Source organism: Rhinolophus ferrumequinum, chromosome 3 (genome assembly GCF_004115265.2).
Source record: "Rhinolophus ferrumequinum isolate MPI-CBG mRhiFer1 chromosome 3, mRhiFer1_v1.p, whole genome shotgun sequence".
Taxonomy (NCBI): Eukaryota; Metazoa; Chordata; class Mammalia; order Chiroptera; family Rhinolophidae; genus Rhinolophus; species Rhinolophus ferrumequinum.
The window spans coordinates 34,928,119-34,944,495 of NC_046286.1; the positions used below are offsets into that span (position 1 = coordinate 34,928,119).

Below are 16,377 nucleotides of genomic sequence, written 5' to 3' on the forward strand. Positions count from 1 at the left end.
TGGGCAGGTAGCAGAGGCAAGTGACCAGTACGTACTGAGCACTCACCTGTGCCCGTGCAATGGTAGGCGTGGAATCCAGATAACAAGGGCAATAAAAAATATAGGTTGTTCCTAGGAAGGAGAGAATTAGTATAGTACCAAGTGGGGCAGCAGAAAAATTACCATATAACTTCATTCACGTTACATATTAAGTAAACTTTTGTGGATCAGTCTAGAACTTTAAACCATAACTCTTTCAGTGGGGAAATGTCTTAGGAGTCAGAAATGTGGATACCCTGTATATCTCCAGCCTTTCTTAGCATGAACAATTGGCTGGTGTGGCATGCCCAGTTATTTGTGTGTAACTGTGGAGTGGAACATGTACTACTTACTGGACAGGTGCAATAAAAAATACCCGCAGTGTTCTTTTGCCAGTTAGTCCTGTTCTTTGGGACCAATTCTTCCCCATTCCTTGGATGAAATGTAAGACAAATCCCACTGTTTTTCTGATTCTTCTTTGGTAATCAACGATACTGTCATTTTTGGTTACATGTGCACACGCAAAACAGTTTACATTCGGTAGCTAATATATCCAGTCCGATAAAATTGTGTCCCCATCTCTCAGCTTGGGATTTCTCTGGCCTGGCTGCCTGTTCCCCACTCACTAGGCTGTGTTGGACTCCCCCAGGATTGAATTGGGTGGAGGGAAGAGAGGGCAATGGTAAAAAATTCTTACTAAAAAAAAAAAAAAGAATTAGTCATGAATTGGTTAGTATTTGTCCTACAAACATGGCAGCTTAATATGGATCAATGTAATATTGTTGTTATCTGGTATCAGAGCTCTCAAGGCCAGCAGGCATTTAAAACTAACACTTTTCCTTCTTTGAACTCTTTGGTGGGTTCTTTGGAGCACCTCTACCATTTCTGGGAGGTCTCACATCCAATGTCTTTGGTGCTTTTGAATCTGTCTTCTCCATCTGGAAGCTCCATCTTCAGCTCCTGTGCATCTACACTTCCAGCTTCCATCTCCTGAGGTGGCCTTACCCCTGAGGAGGCTGGTTTCAATCACAATAGAAGGCAGTCCCATGCTGGCTCTCCCTTTTCTGCATAGTTAATTGAGGGAAAATGCTCAAGCTTTCTTTGCTCCTTGAGACTCAGCAGGTACAGACCACCCCATTCAGCACACTCTCTTAGAGAGCTCAGCCATATATGCACTTGCTCAGTAGCAGTATTTGCTCTTTAGGTTGTTCAGGCATGTCAAGTGCCTGTCCACTGACAACTTGAGGACACTCCCAGGGATACACATCCAGCTCTTTGGAGTGTCCTATTGATGCCCCTTTCCTAGACTTGAAATGAGGAGCAAACAACTTCCACCTGATCCCTGGGGATGGGGTGTGTGGGACTCATAGGCATCAAAAGCTTTCTCCTAAAATTCCTTCCTAGCTTATTTTCACCTTGACCCCTTTGGTTGAGAGTTGCAAAACCAGTTTTTGGAAACTTCCTTTGCAAGTCCTGTATGCTACTTTTACACCTCAATTTGGACAACCTCAAGTTGTCTTGGGGGACAGAGCCCAAACTGAGTCTGAAATAGTTCCATTTTAACATCCTGTTATATATGGATATAACAAATTTCGTCCCTTTCTTAATCTTTAAATAAAAATTAAATCTAGACAATGGAGATCAATGCTGAATCAGACTTGGGAAACTGAAATGATCCTAAACGTGCAAACAAAAATAGTCCCTCCTGTACCTTAGTTCTGTTTCCGGCATTTTTTTTTTTTTTTTTTTCTCCAGAAGCAAAAGTTGAAAGAAGTTGACCTGGATTTTAGAAAACAGCTATTTTAATGGTCATGTAGTGTGCCATGTTCCTTCAAGTTTGTTAAAAATAGAAATCCTTTCAAGAGTTGGATGGCTTCATGGTTAGAAGAGGGAAATTCTGTAACTGGAATAGACAGTTTTATAATTCATATGTCTCCAATTTGCACTCTAGTCAGTATATTTCCTAGGAGGGTAGTAAAAATAGTGTTTTCTCTCTTTCTCCCTTCATTTGATTAATTTCCACATCCACACTGTCATAGTCAACTATTGACTTAGGGATAAGGGGATAAAGGAATTGCAAAGATTACTGAGAAAACATCCTGGTTCTTCTCCATTTCTGCTTTAGAAGTTGTTTAGAAAATCTAATTGAATCAAGTTTACATCTAATACAAATAGAAAGTGAATATATGTGCTGAAGAGTAGGTTTTTTTTAAGGAAGTGCTTTTCTCATGGAATGGTGACCATATTGGGGAAAAAAGAGCTCAGAAAATGTTGATGAGTTATGCATTTTCTTTCCTGGAAAGGTGTTCGCTTAGAAGACATGCTGCCCAATTATTTATGCCTTCAGGTCAGCCTCTTTCTCCAGTTGCTGGCAGAGTGAATGAGCACAAATTGTATTTGATGAGCTAGAATAAACAAAAACTTATTTTGAAGCAGATTGTTTCTTTGAAACTGAAGGAAAATTGTTTAGTAAATACAACTTCCTATAAAAGGCCTCAGGTTGATTTTGCTGCATGTTTTTAGTTAAGCTTAATCAAATTTAATTTAGTTCAGCTATAATTAGCATAGAAAAATTTGGAAATGAATTTTATTTTTTAGACCAGGATCACCAAACCCTGGCCTATAGGCCAAATCCAGCCCAGCACCCATTTTTGTAAATAAAGTTTTATTGGAACACAGTCTCATTTGTTTCTGTGTTGTCTCTGGCTGCGTTTGCACTCCAATGGCAGAGTTGAATAGTTGTAACAGGGACCATATGGCTTGTATGGGGAAGAGGAAACTTTGCCCTTCTAGGTTCTTCCGATTGGGCTAATAATCAATTCGACACGAGACAGATTAACAAGAGAAAATACCAAGTTTAATCACAGGCATATGGGAACCCACACACATCAGAGAGTCAGAGACAAAAATTTAAAATGAGGTATATATGGCATTGTGAGCTAAGGATGAAGCAAGTCATCTTGGGGCTTCAGAGGGTCACTGCAGGATGATAAGAGTAAATGTTCGGTATTTACTAGTTTGTCCTGCCCTATAGATAGGTCATAAAAAGTTTTTTCTGGTGATAACTCTTGTTATGGGCAAGGCCCCAAATTTAAATTCTTTAAGGGAGAGGTAAGAGTTTCTCATGAGCCTGCATAATTTATTTCTTGACTGCCTTCAGCTCAAAATAATTCACATGCCAAAGTGGCACATCCTGGGAAGGCCTGTTCTGGACCCCTGGACTTGCGAAGCCTAAAATATTTGCTGTTTGGCCTTTTTTAAAGAAAGGTTGCAGGTCCTGTCTACACTCATGAAAGCACTCAGTATCAGTGTTTTTGTGGTTATATGTAGCTAAAATTGCTACTAGTTCTCTGGATTATTATTAATTTTAAACATTTCAGTGTCTTCCACCATTCTTGATTATATGTTTTGTAAATTTATTTCATAAAAATAACTAAACTCATTGTGAAAATTGTTATGGCTTGATTGCCTAATAGACGGTATGTTGAAAATTACAAAATCCATTTTTGCTTTTCAAACTCCTTGGACAGTAAAATAATTTATTTCTTGAATTGCATTTCACCACTTATAAACACCCTGGGAAAACCTCATCTGGTACAAAGCACACTGTCAGCACTCAGTTACAAAATGATTTTTTGATTTATTGGAAGAATTTAAATGACAATGAAATAAGCACTTTCCTCTTGCTTTTTCTTCAGTTTTCCTTGATGGCTGACTTCTCCCACACATTGGCATTCATATTACTTCCAAATATAGGGCAGAGAGTTAAGGTTATTCTGTGGGTCATATGACAGATAACCATGCCTGTTCAGGGTGGTCTGATTCTGCTCATGAGAAGTTTATTTTAATTTCTTTCAGGAGGCTAACCTGATGAACCCTGTAAGAACCAGCCTGGGGTCAAGAATCAACTTGTTCATTCATTTATACATACATTCATTCAGCAAACATTGAAGGCATGTTGCATTAGGTGCTGTGCCTTCAGTTGTTTCATATTCTATTACAGGAGATGGACACAAAGCAGATACTTATAATACGTTGGGTTAAGTAAAATGATTCAGTTATACACAGGATAACATGGGAGAGAATGGGTATCTAACAAAACATGGGGAGATACAATCAAGAAAGGGTGCCTGGTGGAGGCTAATACAGATAAAGTAGTCCAAGATGTTCTGTATGACATTCAGGCAAAGATATGTAGAAGGTGGATTTGAGTCAGAATCTCCAGGTTGAGGTATGGGCTAGAGATGACTATTTAGGAGTATTTAGTATAGAGATGGCAGTTAAAACCATGAGAGTTGATGAGATCATTAAGGGTCTGGGGATTGCAAAGAGCAATGGGCTCAGAAAGAGCAATGGCCAACATTTCAGGATCAGAGAGAAGACCACTAAGAAAACAAGGAAGAAATCAGAAAGACACTTAAGGAGTACCAAGAAGAGAGAAGACTTGAAAATATTTATAGAACGGGAAAGAGACAGTAAACAGATATGGAAAATTCGGGAGTTATTAGGGATGACTGGTAATGTAGGCGGTAGGGAGGGAGAATTCATTTCAAGTATTATCTCTTGTAACTACTTATGTGTTAAACAAATAATTGCCTAAAACTTGGTTTCAAGGCTGTTTAAAATAGGCCCAAACACCTCTGGGTCAACATCAACTGTACCAACATTCTCATCATAGGGGTACCAGAAGGAGAAGAGAAAACCTATTTGAAGAAACAGTGACTGAAAACTTTCCTAACCTAGTGAAGGAAATAGATATACAAGATCAGGAAGTACAGAGAGTCCCAAACAAGATGAACCCAAAGAGGCCCACACCAAGACACATCATAATTAAAACGCCAAACGTTAAAGACAGATTCTTAAAAGCGGCAAGACAAAAGCAATTAGTTACCCATAAGGGAGCTCCCATAAGACTGTCAGCTGATTTCTTAACAGAAACTTTGCAGAAGGGATTGGCACAAAATATTCAAAGTAATGAAAAGCAAGGACCTACAACTAAGATGACTCTACCCAGCAAAGCTATAATTTAGAATCGAAGGACGATAAAGAGCTTCCTAAACAAGAGAAAGCTAAAGGAGTTCATCACCACCAAACCAGTATTATAAGAAATGTTAAAGGGACTTCTTTAAGAAGACAAAAAAAGATTAAAATATGAATAATAAAATCACAATAACTACATATCTATTAACAATTACTTTAAATGTAAATGAATTAAATGTTCCAATCAAAAGACATAGGGTGGCTGAATGGATAAGAAAGCAAGACCCTTACATATGTTGCCTAAAAGAGACTCACTTCAGGTTGAAAAACACACACAGACTGAAAGTAAAGGGATGGAAAAAGATATTTAATGAAACTGAAAACAAAACAAAACAAAAAAGCTGGGGTAGCAATACTTATACCAGACAAAATAGACTTTAAAACAAAAGCTGTAACAGACAAACAAGGACCCAGTAATCCCATTTCTGGGTGTTTATCCAAAGAAAACCAAAACACTACTTCTAAGCGACTTGTGCATCCATATGTTCATTACAGCATTATTTACAAAAGCCAAGATATGGAGGCAACCAGGGTGTCCATCAGTGGATGAATGGATAAAGAGAAAGTGGTGCATATATACAATGGAATATTACTCAGCTATAAAAAAGAATGAAATCTTGCCATCTGCAACAACATGGATGGACCTAGAGAGTATTATGCTAAGTGAAATAAGTCAGACAGAGAAATGCAAGTACCATGTGATTTCACATATGTGGAATCTAAAAAACAAAATAAATGAACAAACAAAACAGAAGCAAACTCATAGATGCAGAGAACAAATTGGTAGTTGCCAGATGGGAGGTGGGTTGGGGGGCAGGGTGAAAAAGGGGAAGGCATTAAAAAGTACAAATTGGTAATTACAAAATAGTCATGGGGATATAAAGCATAGGGAATATAATCAACAATATTGTAATCACTATATATGGTGTCAGATGGGTAGGTACTAGATTTATTGGGGTGGTCACTTTATAAGTTATATAAATGTCTAATCACTATACGTACACCTGAAACTGATATAATATTGCATGTCAACTGTAATTGAAAAATAAAAAAATATTGAAAAAAGAAAAGCCACCTTGAAAAAAGAAAAGCCACCTTGAAAAAAGAAAAGCCACCATGAAAAAAAATAGTAGGGTCAAACAAATTAGTTGATTTCCTACATTTGTCAAAGCTAATAATTTTTATATAATCTAACATTTATTGAACACTTTTTGGTCTCAGGCACTCTGTTAGGTTGGTACTGCAAGGGATAAACTCTGAGGGATAAAAAAATGATCCATCAGGGACCTACCAGGCCCTCAAAGAACTTGCAGCAAGATAAGCCATATACTTAAATATTTATGATGGGGGGTAAAATGACAAAGAAGGACTAAAGTACATGGAGGTAGAGAGATTACATTTAGGTTGGGGATTTGAGGAAGCAGTAATATTTGAACTAAGTCTTGGCAGATGGGTAGAGATGGAAGCGTATGTAAGTCAAACACACGGGAGAGTCAGAGCAAAGTACAGTGCACGGAACTCCATGACATTGTCTTGCATTATTGCTTTTGATTCCATCTGTCTCCATCTCCAGACCGACCCTCTGATGCTGAGGACTGTAATTTATCTTTACAGAGCCTCATATAGTGCTTTGCACATAGTACTCAGTGTTTGCTGTATGATTTAACTTGACAGACATCATCGTCAAATTGCTTATTTTATGCCTCACCTGTGCCGGCCATAGTAGTAAAGCAAAAAGTAATTTAAAGACTAGAATTCTTATGTTTACCACTAAAATAGGTAATACAGGTAGATTACTTTCTTGATTTGATTTTTGAGGAGACAAATTAGAACTCATAAATAAATCAGATACATGTAATTTATAGCATTCCTATATATGACATAAAAAGGGTTTAAGATATAAAGTCACATATGTGGAGATTCTTAAAGACTTTGATCAACACAATTTCTTTGGGATCTACTTTAAATGACAGCTTTGAAGCCAAGTTTTAGATAACTATTTTGTTAGCATATAAATAATTACATTTGTTTTATACTTTGAAATTAACTATATCCTTTTAGGATTAAAAAAATAACTTGGTTTACAGTTGCTTTAGATTAACCAAGGATGATTTTTTTTTTTTTTAAAGCTAATATTGTGGCTGCATCTGTGTATTTTCTTTGGCAATTTAGGGAATCAGAATTAGAATACAGATTTTATTAGTGGAATTAGCTGTTTTGAAGTGGTTCTATTTAATGTATTACCTATGATTTAAAATGGACAGATAGAAATATGAGGAGTTAGGGGAAACAGTTATAATAGACCACATGTTTTTTGTTGATTTGGAAAATAATGAACAATATCTGTTAAAATAGGGTAAAATGTATTGATTTAATTCCTAGAAATTAATTCCTAGAAAATAATTCCAGGAATTGGGAAAGTAGAGGATTTTGGTCCATGATGATTTTGTATCCTTGATTATTTATAAATATTTGAATTATGTGTAACTTTATTTATTTTCCATTATTTTTTTTGATAGTGATCTTCAAAACAAATTTGAAGTCCTTTCCTGTTAGTTTACCTCATGAATTCCTGAATTACCTAGTTTAATCTAATTCTCACTTCGTAAATGATGGAAGCCAGATAAAGCAGTTTGTTTGAATAACCTACAGTGAATTATAGAATCATGTTACCTTTTTATGTTAGTGTATTAGCAAGAAAAACACATGAAATCTCACAGACTTCATGTTGTAGAAGACTAAAAATAAACTTCTGCAAACGAAAATAAATCATTAAATCATTATAAATGTAATTAAATTTTTTTCTAAATCTTTTTGTGAGGTAAGTAAGCAAGCAAAATAATTAAATAACTCATATGTTTTCTTGTCTTTTTTTTTCTTCCTCTCAAATAGGACCAGACATATTATCAATTATTTCAAGTTTCAGAATATGGTAAGAGTTTTTCAATTTATTTTTAAGGAAAACACATTTATTACCTTCTACAGAGATAAGAGACATTTCCAAAAGATGTGTTATTTAAAATAAAAATGCCAGTGGAGGTAAAATCTTCATGTTTCTTATAGATGTAGTAATTTTTCCTTTGTAAAACTGAAAGTTATAAAAAATCATTATAAAGAGTAAAGGAGGGAGTAGATCACCTATCGTCCCATTCTGCTCGTCTTTTTCTTATGCACAATTATTCTATTTTCTACTTTATTGTGATCATGACATATACGTTTAAAATTTTGTATGGTATTTTTAAAAAAAAATCCGTTGTTTCCCATAGTTTTCATTTGGTAGGCATGGCAAAGACCATCTCACCTGGGTAAATCCTCTTCTTGCAGATGCTACATTTATAACATCACAGTTAGGAACACCTAGATAAAAACAGTGTGACCCAACTATGTTGTTGGTGGACAGAGAGGATGGAAAGATGACGGTGAAAGCAAAGGAGTAGTTATAATTTGAATAGCTATTTTGAAGTTATACACAAGCTTTTTCATTTGATTTCTGTCACCTTTTGAGGTTGTGTCTCATTCAGGCTTTAGAAATTCTGGAAAGTAGTTTGCTTACATCTTTGTGGCTCATGCTCCACGTATAACATACCGCATTATCACATCTAAGTCTTGTGATCAATTAGAACAGGGATCAGCAAAGTTTTCCCTATAAAGGGCCAGATGGCAATAGAAGGCCTGACAATTAAGTTCACGAACTCATCCTAGAAAAAGTGCTACATACCTCATTGCTGAGTATCACTACAGTCACCTTCGAAGTACTCCCCTGGGGAAGCTACGAGTCTCTGTGGGCCATATGTCTGTCATAACTACTCAGCTTTGCCATTGTAGCACAAAGCTGTGGACACTATGTAAGTGAGTGTGGCTGTGATCCAATAACATTTTGTTTATGGGCACAGAAATTTGAATTTCAGTAATTTTCACATATCATGAAATATTCTTCTTTTGATCTTTCCCAACCAATTAAAAATACAACAACCACTCTTAGTTCATCCTGGTCATTGTTTATTGACTATTGATCTGGAACTCTGTTGTCTAGTTTGGGGGTCACTCACCACGTGTGGCTGTTGAGCACTTGAAATGTGGCGAGTCCAAATGGAGATGTGCTCTAAGTGTGTAAAAATACAAGATTTAGAAGGCTTAGTTCAAAAATAAGGAAGAAAAACACTCAATAATTGTACTGTTGTATATTGATTACATGTTTACATGATACTATTTTCGATACGTGGGGTTAAGTAAAATATTATAAAAATTAACTTCACCTACTTCTTTTTACTTTTTAAAATGTGGCTACTAGAAATTTAAAATTATACCATGAGGATAACATTTTATTTCTTTTGGACAGACTTGATCTGGAAGAACAAATCAGAAATGGCTAAGGTTTTTATAGGCTATTTTCATTTTGCATAGAGGTGGTACTGGGTGGTGGTATGTTGTTGAATAGGGTATAGTGGGGAATTGATTGCCAACCTGTGATGATTGAGGAGGGGATATTTGAATTTCCTTGTTCTAAGGAAATTCTACCTCTGGGTGTCCCCTAACTTCTGTGTTAGTGGAGGGCATTGGAGGAAGGTCACACACAATAGACCCATGTAGCTTTTTTGACTCTCCAATCCTAGAGTGCAGTCCAGAGTGCAGGAGTGTCTTGGTATACCGAGGGTGTTCAGCCTGGTTTGGAGCTGGAGATCTGCCATATGTTGTTCACCCATTCGCCTTCATATTTCTCTTGTGTTAATTAAATAGGTGTTTTTTTTTATGAGACTGATCTGTTTCTTAGGTCAGTGAAGTTAGAGAAAAAAATTTCTGTAGACTGAAAGAAAACAAAAATTTTATACTCTGAGGAAGTGCTTTATATGAAATACTGATAAATTTTATATCTTAATTATGTAAAGCTGACCAAAGTAGGGGTTTCTAATTTTGGAATTACCTATCAGTACCTGACACACAAGAAAAATAAAATCATTATTTTGTAGCCATATCTTAGTTATTAACTAGAAATCCTACTACACAACTTTCTCCTTATAGCAATCCATTACATTAGACTATTACCAGATTGCCTTTGATTGTCTCAAAGGACAAGGATTCTCTATCTCTATGACTACATATATGGCATCATGCAGAAGAAGGAGAATCTTGGGGCTTTAGGATGTGCTTTAGTAACCAAATTGGGTGAAGGTCCCAGGGAAGGGGCTAGAAGCAACTGTTTACCAAGTGATATGGAAGTAGTTTAACAAGTAGTAAGGCCACACCAATGGGTGACAGCTGAATAAAAGCCTGGTCTTTTAGCACTCAGACAGCTTTGCATCCAGGGTTCTGGACACAATGTAGGTACGACCAATGGGAAGCTTCCACTAACACGAGTGTCCACAGTAACTGGCCCCCACTCTCACTGTCTAGTCATCAGCCTCGTAGAAGTGTCTAATTTTGGGTGAAAAGAAGTGCTTTTCATTTATGTGTTAATGTGTATTTGAATCATATTGAATCTAAGTTCAAATAATATCAACTATCAATTTCTTTAGAAAAATTCTATTTGTTATTTTGTTAAGCTGAAAATGATAGTAAAACAGATTCTTTAAAATATTTGTCCTTGGTTTTTCTTTTCAGTATTACCAAAATTTGAAGTTGTCCTGCAGACACCATTATATTGTTCTTTAAATTCTAAGAGTTTAAATGGTACCGTCACAGCAAAGTAAGTATCATTTTTCTTTTCATGACTATAAACTGTTATAAAACTGTATGACAAAGAACTCATTATATGCCCCAGAATATCAGCACAGTGTTCTGCCTATTAAAATACCTCAATGTGTAGGAAACAAATATCTGTAATAAATAATTAAGTTGGGAACATGTCTTCCCAGGTCTTTGTACCCATCTTTCTGCTTCCAAGTCTATCCAGTTCTAAAATGTTTTCCAATGTCTTTCCAAGTCTTTCCAAGACTAATCAAAAGATTTGCATTATAGATTATGCCAGATTAAAAAAAAATTTTTTTGTATCTTTTTTTTATTCATTCAGCTGGCATGGATTGAGGTGATTTATTTCTTCTCAAATCCAGTTTTTTTCTCTGTCGGTAATGGAGGTTGAATCTTGGGGCAGGGACTTGGTTGTCTTATTACAATTAGTAGATGAGTAACTAATTCACCTTCGTTGTCCGTCATCCATTTCAATATATGTACACAGAGACTTCCAGTACCCTGTGTAACAGATGTGGCGCGGCTCTCCTGGTATTGATCCCCTGGCTTTGTTGCAGGAGGCTAGGCAATGCTTTCCCCCAGAGAGGTCCAGAGAAGGGCTGCAACCAGTGGTTTCTTGGCAGTGCTCAGGAAAGAATTTAAGCACGAGCGGAAATGAAAGTGAAGGAAGGATAAGTTTATTTAAGCAGAGGAGAGGCAAGAAACAGGCTGATCCATAGACAGAGCAGCCCCATTCATGCTGGGGAAATGAAAAGTAAAGCAAGGGTAAGTTTATTCAAACAAAGGAAAAGGAAAAGGCAGGCTACTCCATAGACAGAGTAGCAGCACTCCCCCTGGGGTTTAAGCCTATTATTGGTGCCCCTTTAATTAGGGGCTGTATGTTTAAATTTGTAGGAGGAATAGTCAAGGATTTTCTGGGAAAGGGTGGAGATTTCTCAGAAGGGCTCTGTTGACTATTTTATGGCCTTCTTTTAGCATGTTAATGTATTGTAGTGAGCATATAATAAGTCTTAGGGTCACTGCTAGGTGAAATCTGTTGCCATGTTGGTTCTAGTTGGTTGCAGCGAATCTTTGTGGTTCCCAGATATACTGTTTATCCTGCCTTGGGGTCTGGGGATAAATTTCAAGGACAAGTTTCAAAAAGGGCTGAGATTTTTTGTTCTGCAGCCAGTTCTGCCTTTTATCTACCTCAGTTTGAACACCATAGCACTTGGTTTTGCTGAGGCAGAAAGCATCCTCAGAGTTCCAGATTAGCAGTTCTCAAAAGTACAGGCTGGGGTTGCCGTCAAGTAATTCCAGGACGGGTCTCTTGTAGCTTTTATTTTTGATGTGTCAATATCTGTGCTTTGATTTCTGAAATTTATTTAGTTTCAGAATTTATTTGTAATAGCTGATAAAAACTGGGCCTCATCTAAGTGCTATCTCTTCACCACGTTGCTCTCCTGGTGAGGGTTTGTGGCAGTGGCAAGTGATGGGCCACGAGTCTTCTTGTGGAAGCAGTCCACAGGCCAAAACGTTCTGAGGACTCCTGTTTTAGATTCTATCTGGCAAAAAGTATGTGAAACCCATGAGACACAAAGGCAAAAACATGTCTATGATTTGTGTATCAAGTTAGCTTTCTGCCTGTGCTCAACTAAGAGTAGTAGTTTCTAATGTGAATGGATTTATGGTTTAGATAACACACAAATGCCTGCATGTCACATAATTATTATCTTGCCCTTGATCTTAGCTAAAATTTAAGCATTTAGTCTGGCTTTTATTTGAGTTCTTTGACTAATGTTTATAAAACGTAGTGAGTGCAAATCCATAGAACCATCAGTGTTTGCATGGATTAAATTGAGTGTGGATATCTTCTTTGCTCCTGTTTTTGGTCTTCAGGGCTGTGCCAGACATTTAGTAGTCAGTTAAAACTGTGGTTCTTAAACTCTGGAAACTCTTCAGAAAATTTTATATACAGTTTTACTGGGTGTGGATCCCCTGAAGCCACACCATTGATACCCTCTTTCCCCTAGCCCAGTAAGAACCTTTGTAGTTTCATCTTGATTCTCATTTGTTGGGGCTCTTCGGCTGTGAGTGATATGACAACTGTGATGGCCCTTTGCCATTTCCTTTAGTGTTCACTGCATTGTATTCTCATCATTTTCCTTAGTATGTGTATCAGTCAAGGTTCCATCAGAGAAGTAGAACCAGTGGGAGATATACCGGGGGTGCTAAAAAAATGTATACAAGTGGACACTTTGGTCAACATTGCTCAAGCAGTAGTTCGCCATCATCAGAAGTGTCTGGACCCTGATGGTAACCACTTTGACCACCTCTTGTAATTGCAGAAGTCAAACGTGACTTGTATTCATCTTTTATTATTGGTATATTGTTGAGTATTACAATTTTAATGCTGTTTTCCTTCCCTAAAATGTGTACACGCTGTTTTGGCACCCTCTGTATGGTAAGAGATTTGTTGCAAGGAATTGACTTACAAGGGCTGGTAGGCTCGTCCAAAGTCTGTAGAGCAGGCTTTCAGCAAGAGGGAGCTGGAACTCTTAAGCATGGGCTCAAGTTGTTGTCAAGATGCAGAATTTCTTTCTCTTTAGGGAAGTCTCAGCTCTTCTTTTAAGGTCTTTCAGCTGAGTGAATCAGGCCCACCCAGTTTATTATCCAGGATAATCTCCTTTGCTTAAAGTCAATTGATTATGGACTTTAATCACAACTATAAAATATTTTCATCTACACACCTAGATTAGTGTTTGAAGGACTGGGGACTTTAGAGAAGTTGACACATAGAAAGACCCTCTCAGTATGTTTGCTTTGTCTGTTGTGGATAGTGAGCCACTTTTTGCCACTTATAGTTCTCAGATCTGGCTAGTTCTGATAATCGTCCATTCTGAGTCTTCTTCCTTCAATCTTCAGTTGCCAAGGCATGATGTCTGTGGATGTGGTAAAGGAATGTAGGGTGTTTTTTAAGTCTCAAATTGACATAGTTCTATAACTACTGTGTCCCAGAAAAGATAGAAATGATGACGAAGATGATGATCTCATGTCTGTCACATGGAAAGCAACATCTCTTCTCCCTTCAGAGGCTGGGTCTTGGATACTGCCTCCTGTCAGGAGGACCCCGGCTCCACTTCCCCTCTCACCTGTGTCTTGATTTCTTCCATTTTGTTCTTCAGTGGCATCTTCACTATGCACTTAAACATTTCTGTCTTTAAAAGAAACAAACCCTCCCTTGACCTCCATGTCTTCTTCCAGCCACTGCCCTATCTCTCACCTCTTCACAGCTCAGTCAGAGTTGCGTTTTCCACATTTTCCATTCCATTCATTCTCCAGCTTCCTACAATATGCCTTTCATCCTCACCAGGCCATTGACATTGTTGTCCTCTCCCATTTCCTTTCCGTTTTTTTTTCCTTTCCATTTGAGACTCTTAAATATCTTCGGTCTATCTTTTAAAAGTTCTTGTTCCTCAGAGCTCCATCTTTTGCTCCATCTTCTTTCTTTTCACATCTGAATTTTCTTCTCCATGGGCAGGGCTTCTGCTACTGTTTGTAAGTTGATGACACCTAAATCCAGATCTCTCGTTCATATTTCTGTCTTGAGATTCAGATCCTCACGTATTGCTGCCCAATATACGCCTCCCATCGTATTGTATAGCCCACGGATACTTTAAACTAAGCATATCATCTTCCCCCAAACCTGATTCTTTTCCATGTTCCTATCTTGGTGGACTGAACCACCATCTATTTAGCTGCCCAAGTCAGGTGCCCTCTTCCCACTCCCTCAATCCTCGTATGCAATTAACATTCAACGTTAGTGATTCTGTCTCTTTAACATCTCTCAAATCCATCTCCATTGCCCCTTCCTCGATTCAGGTCAACATCATCTTTCTCTCCTCAATTACTGTTGTCGTTTCGTAAAAGGTTTCCTGAGCCCACTTTTACCCTTTCCGATCTTTTTTCTACGTTGTATCCAGAGTTCTTGTTCCTCCTCCTCCTCCTCCTTCTCCTCCTTCATTTTCTTTTCTCCTTTTTATTTATTTATTTTTTATTTTTGGCTAATGTTATGACGTTTTTGCATGAAAATTTTCAGACCATTGCTTTGAGGATGAAGTTAAAATTTTAAAGTATGTCTTAGAAAATTCTTTTCTAGTTTCATGTATTTTGAAATATCTCACCGAGCCCCTTCTCTAACTTCCCAAATTCTTTTCCCAAACTTTACATGTGCTTCCAAGAATGCAAAATGCTTTTTCTTGACCAATAGGCTTTTATAAAGGTGATTTCAAGGCTTGGCTCCTTGCCCCTAGCCCTTTATTCTTGTACCTCTCATAGTTCTAGTCACACATTGCTGCTCTTGACTAATCCACCTCTTTGTGGGGGGGGGGGTCTGTCTCTGGTTTACTTCTGTACCTTTGGGCCTTGTACTGTGCCAGCCATGGAACAGGCATCCAATAAATACTTATTGAAAGAACAAATGGATAAACTAAAGTTTTAGTTCCAAGCTGTATGTAGCTCAGCAAAGGCCTTCATTCTCAATCAAAAGCCTTCTATTAGGAATAAACCAAATTGAGTTGTATGGGCGATAGGTTTGGGCTTGTCACTGAATTAGGGGGTAGAGAGTAGGGCTTGAAATCCAGTTGTTCCTTGGATGTATTTTGAAAGATGAGTTCTGTTGTCTTACCACTTAGATGGTTGTTATTAAGTTATAGAAATGATTTGAAAATATTTATTTCATAATAGCTATTATGAAATAATAGCTATTATATTAAAGAGTAACCTGAATTGTTTATTATCCACTCATAATATCTATGAGTAGCCATCTGTGAGATCAAGACATAGTCAGTGTGCAGAGCATTGCTAGAAATTACTCAAAGAAGGTTAACAGTGTCTTTAGTTTTTTTTTTTTTTTTTTAAAGATTTTATTGGGGAAAGGGAACAGGACTTTACTGGGGAACAGTGTGTACTTCCAGGACTTTTTTCCAAGTCAAGTTGTTGTCCTTTCAATTTAGTTGTGGAGGGTGCTGTTCAGCTTCAAGTTGTCCTTTCAGTCTTAGTTGTGGCGGGCGCAGCTCAGCTCCAGGTCCAGTTGCCGTTGCTAGTTGCAGGGGTCACAGCCCACCATCCTTTGTGGGACTCGAGGAATTGAACTGGCAACCTTGTGGTTGAGAGCCCACTGGCCCATGTGGGAGTCGAACCGGCAGCCTTCGGAGTTAGGAGCATGGAGCTCTAACCGCCTGAGCCACCGGGCCGGCCCAGTGTCTTTAGTTTTGAAGTCTTTAACTGAGAGGAATAAAAATCTGCATTTGTTTATTAGCTTTGATGTGAACATCTGCTCACTATTCCCACCTTATTAAAATAAATAACCAGAGTGGCGTCTAAAGAATTGCAAAGAAAATAACATAGTGTACATCGAGTTACTTCCATAACTCCTGCGGACAGTAGAAATTTAAAAATATTACTTAATCTAAGGTTTATTAAAATGTATTTATTATTTGAAGAATCGATACATTTGTATCCTGGAAATGACATAGAAAAAAGAAGGTGGGGAGAAACATGAATTATACTAATAGGTTCAATGTTTTAGGTACCATTGTATAAACTATAAACCAGCTATGGCTGGTTTTTTAAAATTAAATTTATTAGGGTGAC

General features: G+C 37.5%; 1 protein-coding gene across 1 annotated transcript in view; it reads left to right on the forward strand.

The window, feature by feature from the left end:
• The window catches only part of CD109 (CD109 molecule), a 109,838-nt gene that overhangs the window by 43,699 nt on the left and 49,762 nt on the right, over positions 1 to 16,377 (forward strand). The window contains exons 7-8 of the mRNA XM_033103133.1: positions 7,951 to 7,990; positions 10,657 to 10,741. Of these exons, the coding sequence (XP_032959024.1) occupies positions 7,951 to 7,990; positions 10,657 to 10,741 (125 nt within the window). The remainder of the gene's footprint in view (positions 1 to 7,950; positions 7,991 to 10,656; positions 10,742 to 16,377) is intronic.